The sequence below is a fragment of the Saccopteryx leptura genome, chromosome 10 (assembly GCF_036850995.1).
Source record: "Saccopteryx leptura isolate mSacLep1 chromosome 10, mSacLep1_pri_phased_curated, whole genome shotgun sequence".
Lineage (NCBI taxonomy): Eukaryota > Metazoa > Chordata > Mammalia > Chiroptera > Emballonuridae > Saccopteryx > Saccopteryx leptura.
In genome coordinates, this window is record NC_089512.1 from 4,383,239 (window position 1) to 4,402,290 (window position 19,052).

The 19,052-nt window shown below is 60.6% G+C and overlaps 1 protein-coding gene across 1 annotated transcript in view; it reads left to right on the forward strand.

Moving 5' to 3' along the window:
* ITPR1 (inositol 1,4,5-trisphosphate receptor type 1) overlaps positions 1-19,052 on the forward strand; it is a 307,579-nt gene that overhangs the window by 254,463 nt on the left and 34,064 nt on the right. The window contains exons 52-57 of the mRNA XM_066351689.1: positions 1,340-1,462; positions 7,002-7,177; positions 11,539-11,703; positions 16,405-16,600; positions 17,842-17,934; positions 18,909-19,048. Of these exons, the coding sequence (XP_066207786.1) occupies positions 1,340-1,462; positions 7,002-7,177; positions 11,539-11,703; positions 16,405-16,600; positions 17,842-17,934; positions 18,909-19,048 (893 nt within the window). The remainder of the gene's footprint in view (positions 1-1,339; positions 1,463-7,001; positions 7,178-11,538; positions 11,704-16,404; positions 16,601-17,841; positions 17,935-18,908; positions 19,049-19,052) is intronic.

A 19,052-nucleotide genomic window follows, 5' to 3' on the forward strand; every position in this document is an offset into this window, starting at 1 on the left:
CGGGGACTCGGATGTGGACACGTTGAGGGCTATTACTTTTCCCACTGCAGAAGCCATGTTAGTTGTATCCTGTTGCTAATAAATCTCTCCAGAACTTAGTGCCTAAAGCACTGAATGTAAACCGCTCACAGTGTTGCAGGGTCAGGAATTAAGGGAGGCTTAGCGGGCGGTTCTGCCCGAGGGCCTTGCCGGGGGTTGATGGCAGGGTGCCGGCCAGGGCTGCCGTCCTCGGAAGGACCGCTCTGCTCACAGCCCAGCGGTCGGACCTCCTAGGGCTGCTTGAGCGTCCTCACGGCATGGCGGCTGGAGTCCTCAGAGGGACTGAGGGGGCGTCCAGGGAGCCAGCACTGGGCTGGGGTGCGAGGCAGGGTATAGGGGCGGGGCTGGGAGAGGGTCTGGAGAGCTGCGAGGACAGTTCCACGTGCCCAGAGAGATGGCAGTGCGCACACGGGCTGGTCTCCCAGGGCCCCTGGGTCCCCGCGGTCTCCTTGCACCTGGACAGGCTCCCAGTGGACTTGAAGGACTGAGTGTTGGTTTCTAGTCAGAGTGACAGCACAGGTTAAGGCTGGTGACCTGTGTGCCACGTGGAAGAGCAGGTGTTACAGCCGCGTGGAAGCAGCTGGCGGTGCCGCCTCACACTGGCCGTGGAGAGCTCCCCCCCCCCACAGCGCTGCCCGTGGGCCCTCCCCACACTCTGCCGTTTTCTTTTTCAACTTCTTGTGAGCTCTTCTCGTGCACCCGTGTGGGAGGAGGTGGCCGTCCCTGGGTGTCAGCGAGGGTCAGCCTCGGCCACTCCTGCCGTCCACCTCTCCTCTCCGCTGGAGCTGCCACAGAGTGAGCCAGGGAGGCGTGTGGAAGTGGCAGCCATCAGTCTCTGTCTGGGGTCGGCTGGGCCCTCTGAGTGCCGTCTGTCCCCACGAGTGCCCCACGCTCCTCAAAGGCTCATTGAACTCGGGCCGCTCTGGGCATCTCCTCTGGCCTCAGAGCCCCGGGTTAACTGAGGACTCAGCCTGAACTCTGATACCCCGGATTCCATGACCAAGGGTGCTGACCCGGGCGGGCGGGCAGGCGGGCTTCTCCATGCTCCGGCTTTCCTGTTCCTTCTCCTCCTCCTCCTCGTCCCCAAACACATCTTCTGTTCCAGTAAGCGCTCCGAGCAGAAACAAACCCATCTGATGTCCTTGTGAGCCCATGAGTCACCTTCAGAACAAACGGTCGTAGTCACTGTTGTGGTGGGAACTGAGCACCAGGGTGCCCCCGAGGGGCCAAGCGGGGGCGGGGGTGGCCCCGGGGCCCCTGCCCGGCGGGGGGACCCTCACACGGCCCGTCTTGCCCGCAGCCCAGCCCGTGCTCTACTGGTGCGCCCGCAACATGTCCTTCTGGAGCAGCGTCTCGTTCAACCTGGCCGTGCTGATGAACCTGCTCGTGGCCTTCTTCTACCCCTTCAAGGGCGTCCGAGGAGGTACTGTCTTCCAGGTCGGGGAGCGCTGGAGGCAGCCGGCCGGGGGGTGGGGGGCACACAGCCTGCGCCTCAACTGGGACCCCTGGAAGCTTCCGTGCACCCTGTGGGGTCCCAGTGACCCACTTCGGACCGGATAAGGTGGGAGCTTTCTCCGCGGGTTTAGCTTTAAATCGTATTCAGAATCGTGCCCATTTTTCTGTCCGAGTTTGTCGGCCAGGAGAGAAAGAAGCTACGCGCTGTTGAAGAGGTGAGACATCTCGGTCAGCCCCTTCCTTGCCTGTGTCGGGAAACGATGTCTCAGAGAGGTGGAGACGTTTAGCCAGAGTCACACAGCTAGTGAGAGGCACAGCCAAGAACGTCGATATTTTGATGCTCAGTTCAGTAGGAGTTTTTCCCCCCCTACAACATACTTCTGGAGTTGATTTTAGACCAAAGAATTTGTGAGAAATCTCTGGAATTTTTTTGCGGGGGGAGCGGGGAGGCGGGGCCTGAAGGACCGCAGACGTGCCCTCTCGAGTGTTCAGTCTGAAGAGCTACATGCCACAGCTCACAGCAGCACCTGACGTCCGTGACCTTCACGGAGCTCCGCCACCCTCTCCTCCCGTCACCTGTGTGCTCAGCCTCCGTGGACTGCTGAGCACAGACCGGCAGGGGCGGGGCCTGGGCAGTCTGAGAAGTTACCACTTCAGTGCACCTTAAGTTATACCGACGCTCCATCTGAGCAGGGTGTTTGTCTCCAAAGAGCACGATGTAAACAGAAGTCCCGGTGGTTTACCTTTTCTGTGCCGTACCAGGAATCGTCAGTGTCCTGGCCCCAGAGACCCGGCGGGCCCACGGGCTGCCAGATCTCCTCCAAGAGAGCGTCTGTCTGCCCGAGCTGGGGGGCCACTCCCTGCCTGAGCTGGGGGGCCACTCCCTGCCCAAGCTGGGGGGCCATCGGCAGAGGCACCAGTGAGCTCAGTCGGAGGTGACAGAGCCCAGGGGAGTTGTCACACGCCTCCCTGCGGAGTCCTCAGCCATGACTTGGCTGTGTTCTTATTTACCACGCCCCCACCCCACATTTTTTCAAATATATTTAAAATTGATTTTTATTGCACATCTTGACTACATCCTTCCTTGGTCACTGTGGCAACGCTGAGGCTTAGCTCTGGGGACCGGGTGACAGCTCCCCTCCTCTTCATTGACGAGCCTGGTCCAGGGTCTGCCTGGCCTGAGAAAGCCTGCCCGTCCTCTGCCATCCCGTGACCGGGCGGGCTGCTCAGGCAACCACCTCCCCCTCCTCTTCCCCCCTCCTCTTCCCCCCTCCTCCTCCCCCCTCCTCCTCCCCCTCTTCCTCCTCCCCCTCCTCCTCCCCCCCCCCCCCCCCCTCCTCCTCCCCCTCTTCCTCCTCTCCTCCTCCTCCCCCCCCTCCTTCCCCCTCCTCTTCCTCGTCCTCCTCCTCCTCCTCCACCTCCTCCCCCTCTCCCTCCTCCCCCTCCTCCTCCTCCACCTCCTCCCCCTCCTCCCCCTCCTCCCCCTCCTCCTCCCCCTCCTCCCCCTCCTCCCCCTCCTCCCCCTCCCCTCCTCCCCCTCCTCCCCCTCCTCCTCCCCCTCCTCCCCCTCTTCCTCCTCCCCCTCCTCCTCCCCCTCCTCCCCCTCCTCCTCCCCCCTCCTCCTCCCCCCACCTCCTCCTCCTGTCTGTCTGTCTGTAAGGCGCTCACGTCGAGCAGGGGTTGTGAACCCTCAGAGTGTGCAGATTTGGAAGTTCCCGTCAAGTTCAGGGAAAACAGTTGCTGACCCACCAGGATCTCTGGGGCGTCCTGTCTGTTGACCATCCAAGTGTGGGACCCACTGAGTGAGGTGACTCAGCTCTGCAGTGGTGGCCCTCCTGTGACATGGTCTGTAGGCGTTCAGGCTTCCGGTTTTGGCAGTGGGGGCCTCAGAGCCACATGCGGGAGGGTCGAATGAGAGAGAAGGAGATTGATGTGACCTGAGGAAGCCCTGTCCATCGTACGGCGACTGAGACCACCTCAAACACACCAGCTCACTCTTGGGCGTTATTTTTTTCTTCTGTGAGAGGTTGTGGGGGCACCTTCTATGCCCACTGCTAACCATCTTCAGCAGAAGGGTTGGGTTGGCCCTGCCTGCCAACAAGACCTGTCTCTTAACCTGGAAGTATTTCTTTGGGATCAGTGTTCGTTCTTGTTGAATTCTAAAGCCAGATTTCCAACGCGCCCCTTTAGACTATGTGTAATGACCTCGTTATGTGTGCTGATGTCACCCCGTGGCTTACGAGCCCTGTGGCTGCCAAGGACACCAGGGGCCTTAAAAATTTTCAAAAGTCTCGTTTCTCCCTTTATCTCAGGACTGACGTGTTGCGCTCTCTCTCCAAAGCGTGAGACTCAGGCAGCTTCAGATTTCTTAACTGAATTTGTGAGCATGTGATATGATTAAAACAAACACAGTTGTACTTCCTAAACTTCCTTATTACTGAAACTTCCAAAGATTCACACCAGCAGAATTTGCCATAACTCCATCAGCCCAGCGTGAACCGTTACCCGCCCTCTGCCCGTCCTGTCTCCTCCGCCCTCCTGCTGCAGTTTCTGAAACGTTGCACAGAAGTCTAGACATCTTGCTGTTTCGCCCGTGAATATTTCCGTGTGCATCCCTAACTTACAATGATACTTTAGAACACGTGCCATCGCCCGTGAATATTTCCGTGTGCATCCCTAACTTACAATGATACTTTAGAACACGTGCCATCGCCCGTGAATATTTCCGTGTGCATCCCTAACTTACAATGATACTTTAGAACACGTGCCATCGCCCGTGAATGTTTCCGTGTGCATCCCTAACTTACAATGATACTTTAGAACACGTGCCATCGCCCGTGAATATTTCCGTGTGCATCCCTAACTTACAATGATACTTTAGAACACGTGCCATCGCCCGTGAATGTTTCCGTGTGCATCCCTAACTTACAATGATACTTTAGAACACGTGCCATCGCCCGTGAATGTTTCCGTGTGCATCCCTAACTTACAATGATACTTTAGAACACGTGCCATCGCCCGTGAATGTTTCCGTGTGCATCCCTAACTTACAACGATACTTTAGAACACGTGCCATCGCCAGGCCGTTACATATAACAAAGCTGACGGTCGATCCGTCAACGGCCTGTTCGTTTTCATGTTTCTCCCGTTGTCTTAAAGGCATGATTCTATAACTGGCTTTTCTTCTTTTTTCTTTTCCTTTTTTGGAACCTAGCATTTTTCTAACACTGCTTCACTCGTGGGGAGACAGCAGGGTTTTGTACTGGCCCCTTCAGGACTTGGGCATCTACGTGGTACTTGTCACGTTCGTTATGTTGGGATCTTACGAGGCCGTTCAAGATGATGATTAAGCATGTAAGACAATGAGAGACTGGGAGGAAACATTCACAAAACGTGTGTCAGACAAGAGGCTTATATCTAGAATATATTAATAAAAAACCTCTTATGACTCAGTAATCGAAGACTGCCCGATTAAAACGAGCAAAAGATTTGATCAGACACTTCACAAAAGACGTGTAAACAGCCAGGAAGCACATGAAGAATTATGCAATATCACTAGGTTATCAGGAGATGCCAATGGAAACCATAGCGACGGACCGGGACCAACATACGAGCGGGGCACACATTGGAAAGACAAACACCACCAAGGACTGGTGCCGGAACGGAGCCAGGGGAACTCATTTTGGTTAGTGATAGGAGGGACTGATGCTACAACCCCTTTGGAAGACAGCGCGGTCGGCCTTATAAAATTGCCCGTGTACTTAAGATCCAGAAGTCCACTCCCATGTGTCCCAGAGGCAGGAAAGTGGATGTCCACACCAGGATCTGTCCTTGAATGTTCCCAGGGGCCTTGTTTGTCATAAGCCCAGACTGGGAACAGGCCAAATACCCCTTCCTTCAACGCTGATGGATACATTGTGGGGTCGCTACACTGTTAAATACTTTCCAGCAATAGAAAGAACAAAATATTAATACGTACAATAACCTGAGTGAGCCTTAAAAAATTCGCTAAGTGAAGGAATCAAGAGAGTCTACCTGCTGATAGGATTATTTTCCCCACTTTTATGAAATTCTGGAAAATGCACAGCTACGGTGACAGCAATCGGTGGCTGTGTGGACGTGCGGACAGGCAGGTCACCAGCTGTGGGGCACGCGTCTTACTCGTATCGGCAGTTACGTCACGGCCACCTGTGCTGGTTCCTTGACTCTCTCCGCTGCCCGGATCCATCTAACGGGGCTCTGAAAGTGGGTGGATTTTGTTTTTTTCTTAACAGGTGGTTAAGGGCCATGGACTTGAGTGTACAGACTGTGTCACCTTAGCATGATCTGTAACCCGAGACCTGGCTTTTCCCCAGGGTAAGATGGAGACGGTCGTGCCAGCCACCTAGGGTGGCACAGAGAATTAGACAAGGGAGTGACCGTCAGCGTAAAGGGCTTCTCGGACCCCTAACCCTCGTTACAGGCACAGGCAGTGACCCCACTCAGACCTCTGCGTCCTCTTCCTGAGTTTCCGAAGAGCTCCGTCTCTCTGGGCCCGTGTCTAGTCAGGCGTCCCCTTTGAAGGGTGTCGGAAGGGGACAGGTGAGCGGCTGGGGCCGGGCAGCAGTTTTCCGGGAGGAAGTCTCGGTGGGTGCGGACCAAACGGCCCGGGGAGGAGCCCTCGCTGGCAAGGTGTCTCTCTCTGCCCGGAGGCGCTGCCCTCCGGAAGCTGGGGAGGGAGACCCTCCTTTCTGTCAGGGCCCTCGGTCCAGCAGAGCTGCGTGTTTACCTCTGGAGAAGACGCAGGACGCGGCAGCCGTACAAATGGGGGCGGTTTTTTTTTTTTAATGAGTGTTTTACAGAACTCTATTTTCAGCTGCGTTGGCTTGTGTTATATAACCAGGCCGTCTCGTGGGACACTCGAAATAGAACTCAGAGTAGCACGAGATGGCAGGGCCCGGGCCATCTCCACGTGCTGACGGCAGGGTGATCTGGTTGTGGGGTGACGCTGCCAAGGCGGAAGTCACCCCCTCCATCTTCCCCTCCGAGGAGCCTGCAGCCAGTCCTCGTGCACTTTTAATAGGAATTAGAAGTTCAGGGTCCCGGTCCGCCCTCCCTGAGAGTGAAGAGACACGTGTCTGAGCTTTATGTATCGCACAAGCTGGGACGGGCGCTGTTGGGTCCCACGGGAGCACTAGGAAACGGCGTCGTGTATGGAGGGCCGGGGGCAGGGAGGACGAAGGGGAAGAAGGAGCACCAGGCACATGGGGGGGGGCTCCCCATCAGAGCTGACACCTGAGCTCATTCCCGAGGTGACCAGGAAAGGGAGAAGAGTGTCCCGGGCGACAGGAACGCGTGCGCAGCTTCGGGGGCGCGAACATGGACGTGTGACTGGTCACGTCCAGGGCGGAGAACGAGATGAGCGTTGGGACAGGCGGCCAGAGAGGTGCCCGAGGCGGACACGGGGGTCTGTCTGTCGCCCATACTTGCTGGGGGCTCTGCTCTGTGACGCGCGCCTTGCCTTTCAGGGACCCTGGAGCCGCACTGGTCGGGCCTGCTCTGGACGGCCATGCTCGTCTCACTGGCCATCGTGATCGTGCTGCCCAAGCCCCATGGCATCCGGGCCCTGATCGCCTCCATGATCCTGCGGCTGATCTTCTCCGTCGGGCTGCAGCCCACGCTGTTCCTCCTGGGCGCTTTCAACGTAAGTGCGGGGGCCCCGAGCGCGTTTCTGTGGGTGTGCGGGGGGCATGCCTTCCTCCGGTCCCCAGAACCTGGGCGCTTTCAACGTAAGCGCGGGTCCCTGGAGCGCGTTTCTGTGGGTGCGCGGGGGGGCGTGCCTTCCTCCGGTCCCCAGAGCCTGGGCTGGGGCATGCTCTCCAGCGCAGGACAGGACGGTTCGGGTCCGCTGAAAACCCAGAACCAGACAGCCACCGGGGGACCTCGTAGGGTCTGGCCCAGTCCGCCGCAGGGAATGGCCCCTCTCAGAAGTTCAGCGGGAAACGCGGAGCAGCTGAGATTTAAATGGGTTTTTCCAGTCTGGTCACAGGTTCGCTGGGACCAGAGGGTCTGGCCAGACATCCCACGGTCGAGCGTGAGCACAGCATCCGGTTCCGGGGCGGCCACAGGCAGCAGCAGAGGCGGGGGGGGGTGGACAGAGGAGGGGGGCAGCGAGGTCGGGGGAGACTGGGTGACTCGAGTCAGCGGTGACGTTGGAATGGCAGTTTCGATCCACTGAGGATAGAAGCCAACGGCATGATGGGAGAATCCCTAGGAAGTGGAGGCAGCTGATACAAGCTAGGAGGTGCCGGACAGGCTCCCGGGTGGAAGGGAAGAGAAGAGGGGGCGTGTGAGGCACTGCCTTCTAGAGGTTTCTGCCCTGGGCATACACGGATGCCGAGGTCACGTGCAAAAATGGCCACAATGTTGCAAAAAATAAGGTTGGTACCGTCAGTGCAACAGTTAATGTCCCCAGACTGGTGTTCAGATGGCAAAGGGGAGAAGGGCCGACTCGTGCTGACAGGCTCGGGCACCTGGTCTGTAATCGTCACATAACACCGGGGTGGTTAACTCTTGCAGACGGCGGCTGGAAAACCCTGGGGTAGAACATAGAAGTCAGCAAGGTCCCTTCTGAGCAGCGGGAAATGACACCCACGTTTCTGAGCAAAGAAATGGTATCGATGGAGGATTCTCTCGGGAGAGCCCCCCCCCCCGTGGTGGCCTGTTGCGTGGACTCGGGTGGGAGGGGCTGGAGGCAGGGGACCCTCGGGGCCGGGCAGAGCTTCAGATTCGGTGTGACAAGGCGACAAGCCCGCGTCCCGGTCACGGTGCAGACGTGAGGAGGAAGGTGCGGGTGTCATAACTGCCGGAGCAGCAGGCACCGTGCTGGAGAGGGAACTAGGTGTCAGAGGAAGCTGTGGGAGAAGGAAAATGCAGAACAACAAAGAAATGAAGTGGGGGCTCCGTATGCCGGAGGTTGTCTGCTGCGGGCCGTCCGGCTCCTTTGTGTGTCCGGCTTTGACTCGCCCCAGGGTCCTCTCTTTCTTAGCACGGGTCAGCTGGGACAAGGACTCAAATTAGACAATGAACAACCACTTAGAACAGGCGTCCCCAAACTACGTCCCGGGGCCGCATGCAGCCCCCTGAGGCCATTTATCCGGCCCCCCACCGCACTTCCGGAAGGGCCACCTCTTTCATTGGTGGTCAGTGAGAGGAGCACTGTATGTGGCGGCCCTCCAACGGTCTGAGGGACAGTGAACTGGCCCCCTGTGTAAAAAGTTTGGGGACCCCTGATACAACATCAGCCTGGGGGAAATGCCCACACAACTATAATAAATTATTATCGGAAGGCGTGAAAAAGAGGAACACCCCCAGGGAGAGAACGGGAGAAGAGAGGTTCCCCAGGACAGAGTTGGAGTGTCCGGGGTGTGAGCTGGCGGGGTGGGCGGGGTGGAGCCCTGCAGCTGAGTCCCGGGAGCCCCCGTGGTGCTGTGGAGCTGGGGCGGGTGCTCAGGGCCGGGGCCCTCGCAGGGCCCTTCCACCCTCTGGAGACGTGGGACCGAGGGCCAGATCTCAGACGGTGAAGCAGGTCACTAGGAAGTGGGGACAGGCTGAGACGGTGACCAGGACAGGCCTGCTGGTGCAGCTGTGGAGACCAGGAGGAGGGGGAGGCGCGGACTCGGGGGAACGGCTCCGTTCTGAGCTGGCAGAGGCCTGGGCACAGTCGAGGTCCTGGGAGGTCAGCCGGAGCACGGCCTTTCCCTGCTCTGAAACCACAGCACAGCCACACAGTCCGTCCAGAGTCAGTGACACGCGCCCCCAGGAGCGATCCCGCACGGACAAAGGTCCGCATAGGAGAGGAAACGCCCACTGGCCGTGGGACGCTGACCATCTGAGAGCCCAGCATGCTCTGGGAGCAGCGGCTTCCTCACCTGTCTGATGGCCCAGAGCTCGCTCACAGTGACGCCAGGTTAACTGGCAGGCTGTCCCCTGCTCCGGTGGCCAAGCTGCCGGGGAGCAGAAGACGGTGTCACCGGGCGCATCCAGACAGCCTTCTCTCCAGACCTCTCCCGAGTCACGTTTCTCTCTCAGCGTCTTGCTGGAGACAGACAGCCTTGGAGGCCTGTGCTTTCTCCCTAAGGGGGGCCGCGTCCTGCAGCCGGTCGACCCTCAGAGGCAGATGTCAGCACCCGAATCAGCCAGGTTAGGCCAGGGAGAAAACACTGGTTCCTGCAACGGAGCGTCTAGAGTCCGTCTCCGGGGGCGGCTGCAGACGGAGGCCCGGACAGCTGGGGGCCCCGTCCCTCCGCGGGGCGGCTGCAGACGGAGGCCCGGACAGCGGTGGGGGCCCCGTCCCTCCGCGGGGCGGCTGCAGACGGAGGCCCGGACAGCTGGGGGCCCCGTCCCTCCGCGGGGCGGCTGCAGACGGAGGCCCGGACAGCTGGGGGCCCCGTCCCTCCGCGGGGCGGCTGCAGACGGAGGCCCGGACAGCGGTGGGGGCCCCGTCCCTCCGCGGGGCGGCTGCAGACGGAGGCCCGGACAGCTGGGGGCCCCGTCCCTCCGCGGGGCGGCTGCAGACGGAGGCCCGGACAGCTGGGGGCCCCGTCCCTCCGCGGGGCGGCTGCAGACGGAGGCCCGGACAGCTGGGGGCCCCGTCCCTCCGCGGGGCGGCTGCAGACGGAGGCCCGGACAGCTGGGGGCCCCGTCCCTCCGCGGGGCGGCTGCAGACGGAGGCCCAGACAGCAGTGGGGGCCCCGTCCCTCCGCGGGGCGGCTGCAGACGGAGGCCCGGACAGCGGCGGGGGCCCCGTCCCTCTGCGGGGCGGCTGCGGACAGCCAGGGGCCCCATCCCTCCCCGGGGCGGCTGCAGACGGAGGCCCGGACAGCCGGGGGCCCCGTCCCTCCCTGGGGCGGCTGCGGACGGAGGCCCGGACAGCCGGGGGCCCCGTCCCTCCGCGGGGCGGCTGCAGACGGAGGCCCGGACAGCAGTGGGGGCCCCGTCCCTCCGCGGGGCGGTTGCAGACGGAGGCCCGGACAGCCGGGGGCCCCGTCCCTCCCTGGGGCGGCTGCGGACGGAGGCCCGGACAGCCGGGGGCCCCGTCCCTCCGCGGGGCGGCTGCGGACGGAGGCCCGGACAGCCGGGGGCCCCGTCCCTCCGCGGGGCGGCTGCGGACGGAGGCCCGGACAGCCGGGGGCCCCGTCCCTCCGCGGGGCGGCACTGGTGGTTCTCGGGGGCTCTGTGGTGTGGCAGGCCAGATGCTGGCTGCTTTGAGCTTGCATTCTCTCAGGCTCAGGGTCCGGGAGAAACAAAATTGCCTTTTGCTGCAGTCCCAGGAAGACCTCAGTGGGTGTCACCGGCTCCCCTTGGCCCCGAGGCTATCCCTGAACCTGTCATACTGCCGGGGGGTCTAGTGTCCTGACTGGCCAGATGGAGGCCCTGCCCTGGACCACAGGGGTGGTACAGAGAACGGGCTGTGTCCCCAGAGGAAGAGGAAGAGTCATTCCCAGAAGAGGGGGCAGGGAACGGGACTCACTTCGGTCCCTTCCTGGGTTTCTTTTCACCAAGAGTGCTGCCATTTTCCTGTGAAGTTAGAGCAAGGGGAGACGAGAGCTGCGCGCTGCATATTAAATTTCAGCCCCGTCGTGCCCACAACGTAACAGGAATTCAGAAAACGCTTTCGGTGCTGCTGATGGCCGGGTTTGTGGCTCAAGGTGACCTCTGTGTCTGACGAACTCACACAAGAATGTTAGAAACGGTTTATAGCTCAGCTAGAAACGTCATTTCAATACGTGCTCGTTTTATTTTTGTCACACACAAATGCCACCTGATCCCTGTGGCACGTGAAGTCACGTGACGACCAGGGAACGCGTAAGGCGCCTGGAGAGCAGAGTAGCGGGGTGACTCAGTGCCGCGAAACAGGTCTTGGTGGGTTCTGTGGGCGCCGGGCGCCCGGGGACACCTGGGTTTGGGCGCAGTCCCTGACCTACGTCTGGGTGAGGACGCCCCGCGGCCCCGGAGCTCCCGAGGTTGGCGCAGTCGTGCTCAGGTGACCGCCCCTCTCCCCAGGTCTGCAATAAGATCATCTTTCTGATGAGCTTCGTGGGCAACTGCGGGACCTTCACCAGGGGCTACCGAGCCATGGTGCTGGACGTCGAGTTCCTTTACCACCTGCTCTACCTGGTGATCTGCGCCATGGGCCTCTTCGTGCACGAGTTCTTCTACAGCCTGCTGGTGAGTGCCCGGTGTCGCTGTCGCGGGAGTTTCCGTGTTGACAGTGAAGAGAGCGTCCTGTGTCCTCGTCACAGACCCCCCTTCTTCATGGTAAAGACAGCAGCCCCCCTGCCCCCCCCCACGTCTGCAGCGTCTGGGATCTGGGCGGAAGCCACTCGGAACAGGTCGGGCGCCTGGCGGGCACGGGCACGCCATAATCTGCAGCTCAGATCTCTCCTTGGCACAGACGGTGCCCGTCGTCCGCATCGGCAGGTGTGGACCTTTGTCTTTATTTCTCAGACTCAGCACTGGCCAGGGAGACTTTTTTTTTTTCTTTTAAAGAGAGAGCGGAAGGCAGTGGAGGAGGAGCAGGAAGCATCAGCTCGTAGTAGCTGCTTCTCGTGCGCGCCTTGACCGGGCAAGCTCATGGTTTCGAACCGGAGACCTCAGCATACCAGGTCAACGCTCTACCCACTGCGCCACACAGGTCAGGCCAAGGGGATTGTTTCTGAGACCGCCATCTTCTTAGAGTCCCCAGTGGAAGCCTGTCGTGAGAGTACGAGCAGAAGCTGTTTCCACAGTCCCAGGACCCCACAACAAGGCGCTCGGTCCAGGTGTTGGCCCGGGAGACCGTGGCAATACAAGCTGCCTTGTTCCGGTCTGAGCCGAGGAGTTCACGTCCTGATCGTCTATAACACGAGCTGGTTCCAGCTCCTTCCCCCTGAGCAGGTGTTTAAATTCCAGACCAAACGTGGATGCGCCCTCTCCCGTCACTTGAGGGAAGCTCGACCTGCAGGCTCCGTTTCCTTGTGCCCGCGTCAGGTGACTGGAGGTCTGGCGCGGGCCGGGCTGCAAGCCAGACCCCCCGTGAGGGGCAGAGAGGAGCCGTGTGTCGGCGGGGATAAGAGACAGTGACTTGCAGAAGGAAGAGGACGGAGAGCTCCTCGGGCGGGCGCTGTCCACGGGGTGGTCTGCAGGCTGCTCCTGCGCTCTTTCGTACCTCGGTTTCCCCGACTGCAGAACGAGGGGCACGCGGTAGCTCCCAGCAGGGCTGTCGCCGGGTGCTGAGCATGCGTGTCGGGGTCACCTGCATGCTGAGCGTGCGTGTCGGGGTCACCTGCATGCTGAGCGTGCGTGTCGGGGTCACCTGCATGCTGAGCGCGGCGTGTGCCCTTTTCCCCCGCGGTCCCACGGAAGCCACCGCCCGGGCCAGCAGCGTAGGCTCGGTCCTCAGCGGCGGGCGTTGGCAGGCGGAGAGGAGTGGGTTCCTTTCTCTCGTGTTCAGGTAGCTCTGGCTGGACCATGAGGTTGAAGATAGAGGGGTCTCTGGATGCACCTGGGACCTCGTCGGTGGCCTCTTCTGGTCACTGTGTAGGGCTCAGCGTATTTCTCAGACTCCTCGTGTCCCACACTCAACGTCCCTCAATGGGGTTCCTGTTTGCGAGGCAGGAGGACCTCCGTCCACCGTCCAGACAAGTCCCGTTCCCCTCAGCAGGAGGCAGCCGAGTCCGGTGTGCGGTCTGTCCCGTCCCCGTCCCCCCGACCCCCCGGGAGGGACGGCCGCAGACAGTGCCCCCTCTCCCCGGGAGAGCGTGACTTCTCCTGCCGCCCGCCTCCAGCTGGCTCCGTCGTCTTTCCTGTCCATGTGAGTCCCTCTCTCTGGGTCACTGGTGGCGCCAGGTGCGGGAGACGCCACGGGGAGACAAGCGCGTTGTCCTGCGCCCGCGGGCCTCGCGGCCCCAGAGCTCAGTGTGGACCGCGGCTCGGGGTCCACGGTGGACGCCTGTGAGCGCTCCCTCCAGCTCCCTGGGGGCCGACGACAGCCGGTGTCACAGACGGTGGAACAGAGGCTCGGGGGAGGTTTGGGGAGCTTGCCCGGAGACGCCCAGAGAGCAGGGGGTGGAGACGGGTGGCAGCTCAGGTCCACCGGCTCCCCTGCTGAGCGTCTCTGCACGGCCTGGGCGGTGAGAAAGCCCCTGCTTCGTGGAGCGGGGTTTCCCGTGGCGGCGGCGCCTGCTGCTGCTCTCAGGTCCAGCCCCCCCTCACGGATGGGACAGACCTGGGGCTTCCGCGCTGCTGCCTGAGCTCAGCTCACTTTCTGCAAAACTGAACTGGGTCAAGCGCGACTGCGGCCGCGCACCTCCCGGCGGTGTTTCTGGTTTCCTGGCGCTGAGTCTTGACTCGCCCGTGACCTGCCGGGAGAGGTCTCTTTTGGTGTCAGCTGCAGTGTTGACGCGTGTGCTGAGAACCGCAGACACAGTTATGGAACCGTTCAGACCACTCCACAAATAAGAAGAGCCTGAACTCCAGGGAGGCCCCCGGGGGCACCCGCCTGTCCCTGGGCCTGAAGGCTCCACACCGGCAAGCCGGGAAGGGAGGGGGAGAGGAGGTGACCCAGTCCCGCTTGAAGGCTGGGGACCCGGGATGGCCGAGCCGGGCCCCAAGCCTGCTCGCACGCTCCGTGTCCTCAGAGAAGTAGCAGACCCCAAGGGGAGAAGGGGGGACAGGTAACAGGAGGAGACGCGGACAGATGGACAGAAGACCTGGGGACATGCTCGTCCCTGATGCTAAACAAAGAGGCTCACAGAGACGATGGCCGATCCCCATTGTCCTGTGACATTTGCCCAGCTTCGGATGCATGGTCGTGTCCAGGTCTAGAGAGCGCGGTGGACACCGGCCCGGGTCTCTCTCTGCCGTGCCGTGCGGTGTGGTGTGGTGCGGTGTTGGGGGACAGTGGGGACAGCCTTCCGGGGGGCGGTGGGACAATGTCTGTTTCCATGACAACGTTTGACCCACATTCCATCTGGAAACTCACCAGGAACTGACTGGACAAGGTGTGTGTACGGGCACGTGCAGAGGTGTTCACCTTGGCGTCATTTCTAACGACGTGCAATCGGAAACACGGGGCTCTCTCAGAAAGAAAACGATAGGGTTAAATCGACTCTGGCTTTTCCATCTAGTGAAAAATACAGGTGATCGTTTTTTGACACGAAAACACTCGGGATGGCTCACGGGTGATGGCATAATATTTCTGTCAACCTGCATATGCCGTGACTTTCTCTTTTTACAGGCGTCCTAATGAGGCTAGAAGGGAATAGTAACTGGTTGAGTTGGATGTCTCTGTAGGGAGTGAGGTTGCTAGCAAGGTTTGTTCTTCCTTGTGCCTTTCTGTGATTTCAGAGTTTTCTCCACCCATGGCACGTGAAATTTTCTCCTTGGAAAGAAAACTTTTCTTCCGTAAAGTCCTGCATGTCTGTTGCTTTTGCGTCAGAAGTTGTAGTGAGTGAGGGGAAGCCACTGCCCTGATCTGGGGGCCGTGCGCTCCCTGAGTTCTGAGCCACAGGAGCTGTCCCTTTAACTCGCTGTCACTGGCTGGGGAATGTTTATCCCACGCTGACAGGAGCCGTCCCTTTAACTCGCTGTCACTGGCTGGGGAATGTTTATCCCACGCTGACATTAGCCTTTGGAACACTCGTCTAGGGACGAAAGCTCTTCCTCGCTTCCTTTTAAGTCTCCAACTCTGCCCGGCACCCTTCCCACGGGTCAGGGCACAGGAGGCAGAGGGCCCATGGACCAGAAAGTGAACTCGGTTATAAAATTCTTCGTTGGAAGTAACTGGGGGGACAGGGGAGTGAGGTGGTCAGCCAGCTCGGTCCACAGTTCTACAGATGGGGAGACTTAGGTCCAGGGAGGGAGGCTCCGTGGCTCCATCCACATCTCGCAAGCAGAGCCAGGACGGAGAGCCCTGTCCCCTGACGTGCTTGGCTGTGCCGGAGCCGCGGCGGGGCGGTACCTTCCAGATCCGGTGTTGGCGCCGAGGCCGGATAGAAACTAGGGCGAGAATAGCCGCCTTGAGCCCCCCTCCTGGCTCTCTCCGCCAGCCACTGTCCCCGTGCCCATGGGGACCTACAGGTGCCCCCTCTGCCTCTCCTGAAGCCACCTTCTTGCCAAGACCGGGTCCCCTAGCGGAGGGCAAGCCCCATGTCCCCGCGAGGGTGTAGGAAGGGTGCAGGCTTCCTGGTGTGTCCCAGCCACGGAGTCTCCGTGTGACCTTGGCCCAGTCTCCTGACCAGGAAGTTAATAGTGACCGTTGATTGTGTACTTACTGAGCGTGTCAGTGTGACTATATGCTGAGTACTATCTACATATAGTGTCTGTTTATTCTTCACAATAACTCTGTCCTCCAGTCTGCAAGTGAGGAAACTGAGGCTGGGGGGGGGTGTCCCCAGCCCAGGGTCCTCATGGCAGCAAGTAGGTGAGCTAAGATTTGAACCTCTAACTGCAGAGCCCCTGCTGCCTCTCAGCTGCCGGAGAGTGAGGACGGGACTCGCCTCATCCTGTCTCCACAGTGGCCCTTAGGAGAAGCTCAGGAAACACCCCCTAAAGGAACACACAGCAGGGCCCTCACCCCTTTCTCTGTCTGAAACTCGCTGGGATGACCCTGGACTTTCTCTATTTCGGGGACCTCTAAACTGGGATGTCTGTGGCCCCCCTGGAATCCCTGTCGTCCCCTGCCCACCGCCTTCTCGGTTTATTTTTTCCATCTCATTTTTCACCGTGACGATGGGCACGTGTCAGGTGAACGGACAACCGTGTGATGCTTTCGAGTTTCTAAAAGGGTGACTTCCCTGTAAATCCAATTTCCATCGTGGGATGTGGGTGCTCCTCTATGGAGGGGTGTCTCCAAGGGGCCCCATCATCTCCTCTGTGTTTGTTTTAAAGCTCTTCGATCTGGTGTACAGAGAAGAGACTCTGCTTAACGTCATCAAGAGCGTCACCCGCAACGGCCGGTCCATCATCCTGACGGCGGTGCTGGCTCTGATCCTGGTCTACCTGTTCTCCATCGTGGGCTACCTCTTCTTCAAGGACGACTTCATCCTGGAGGTCGACCGGCTGCCCAACGAGACCGCCCTTCCAGGTGGGTGTGGGCTCTGTCGGGAGAGTGCTTCCTGGTGGTCACCGAACCGAAGAAAACGAGGACTTGAGCAGTGGGGTACGGATTTTGAATGCAGGCTTCGCTCTCATTGTGTTCACGGGGAGGGGGGCGTGCCAGGTGCTCAGCGTGAGCGTGAGTGTCCTGACCTTCCTCTGAGTGGATTCGCTACAGTCATGTTTTAAAAGGTGAGACAATCTGACCACACACACACACACACACACACACACACACACGTAAGACATGGCATCTGCATCCCTCGGCTGAGGGAGTCTGCCTCGAGGAACCTCTCCTGGAGGGAGAGCCTGCTGACTGCGCTCGGGAGCGGCCGGGAGTAGACGGGTGTCCATGCCGAGGGGGTGGGGAGCGTCTGCAGGCCAGGGTGCTTGGCTGGCGGCCGGCGGCCCCCGCAGATGTCGGGCGTCTCAGAGACCTTCGTGGACCCACATCCACGCGGTGTGGCAGGGCCCTGCAGAGTGACTGCCGTGGGCCACGTGCGCTTTCCGTTCAGGACAAGGTTCACGTGCGTCCCTCAGACCGGGGACGAATACGGCCCGGAGCGGTGGCGGCAGCTCTCGCCGGGGCTCTCCTCCTCCGCGCCCGTGTGCCGTGACCTTGTGTCGTCCCACATGCGGCATGAACAGAGGAGATTCCCCGTTCTGAGAACGAAAAAGAAATGGTCACGAACTTTGAGTGTAGCTCCCGAGCGCACTCTTCCCTCGGTTAAAGTTTTCCACACGGTGACACAGAATAGGCCCGGTTTTCCCTCGGGTCGCCAGGCAGCCGCCTCCGAGGGGCCAACCGGGATGGCTGAGAGGAAGCCAGGCAGCCTTTTCTGCCTCCCAGAGGCTCCATGTCTCCTCGGCAGTCTCCAGGGGGCACAGAATGGCATTCACTGCAGCCCCTCTAGGTCCGGGCCGTGCCAGTCCAACCTGGGACGTCCTGGCGGTCCTGGTGCCGACGTGGCGTGAGCCGCCTGCCTGGAGCCTGCGCGCGCAGTTGTGTCTGTCAGGGCGTCGGCTGCTGGTCTTGAGGGTTGCCCAGGTGTGCTGTCGAAGTGCGAGGTTTCCAGCAAGCCTCCAGGAGTTGCCAGCCCGGCTTCTCTCCCACCCAGGTCACCCGGCGGGAGCGGAAATTGCAGCTCTACTATGAATCTGTACACAGGGTTATAGGGTAATCCGTCTGCTACAAGACTGACGGTCGTAAAATGTCCTCCTCTCTCCCAGAAGCCAGCGAGAGCTTGGCCAGCGAGTTCCTGTACTCGGACGTGTGCAGAGTGGGCACCGGGGAGAACTGCTCCTCTCCTGCACCCAAAGAAGGTAGGACCTCGTAGCCGGAAGCCCACGCCGGAGCCAGGCCCCTCCAGAGGCGCGGGCGGTGCCCGGGATGTTGGGGTCAGAGGAAAGCACAGGCTCTGCCCAGAAGTGAGGCCAGTGGCCACGGGGGGAAAGTCCGGGAGAGCGGAGGGGGACGGAGGGAAATAAGGCCCCGTGGGAAGAAGAGATCAGCGTCCCTGACTCAGCCAGGGTTTCCTGAGTGCCCACTGTTGGCCAGGGCCTGTGTGGCACTCGAGATACAGTCGTACAGTGGAGGGGGCAGCCGGCAGTCTGGTGACCGGAGCGCTGCTAACTGCTGGCAGTCAGGACGGATACAGAGGACGGGCGCCCAGCCTCACGGGCACTCCGGGTATCGCCAGGGGGTGGGGCTACCCCGACAGCGGACTCGCGGGCGAAGACGGAGGCCTGGGCGTTGCCGTTACAGGGAACAGCTTGTGTAAAGACTGGAGGGTAGGACGCAGCAAGTTTATGTAGAAAAGCAAGAAAGGAAGCCAGAGAGGTTTGGCGAAGGGCCCGATCACAAGAGTCTTACCTGTCAGGCGAAGGAGGTTAAATTTCATCCAGAGGAAGATCGGAAGCTGTTGGAAGGGCAGTGACATGCTGAGATACGGGTGTAGCAAGGCCCTTCTCACTGCGGCTGGAGGGAAGAGCAAAGGCAGAGGGCCTGGGTCCTCCTCCCAAGCCCGGTGAGATGGGGCAGCCTCCTCCGAGAGCAGTTTGTCCCCAGGATCCGCTAGCGCCTGCTGCTGGGCTGAGCCCTCCCGGCAAGCAGGGCGTGGTTTAGATTTAACGGTAGGAAGGGCTGTTCTGACGTGGCCGGCTGGAGACATAAGCGGGGGGTGGGGGGTCGTCAGGAGGACAGAGCTGCCCCATGCGGCTCCAGCAAAGGAAGCCTGTGACACCTGAGTCTTCCTGTGTTCTTTCTCGTTCCTCCCGTCCTGCCACGGTGCCGACAGAGCTGCTCCCCGCCGAGGGGACGGAGCAGGACGAGGAGCACACCTGCGAGACCCTGCTGATGTGCATCGTCACCGTGCTGAGCCACGGGCTGCGCAGCGGGGGCGGCGTGGGCGACGTGCTCAGGAAGCCGTCCAAAGAGGTGG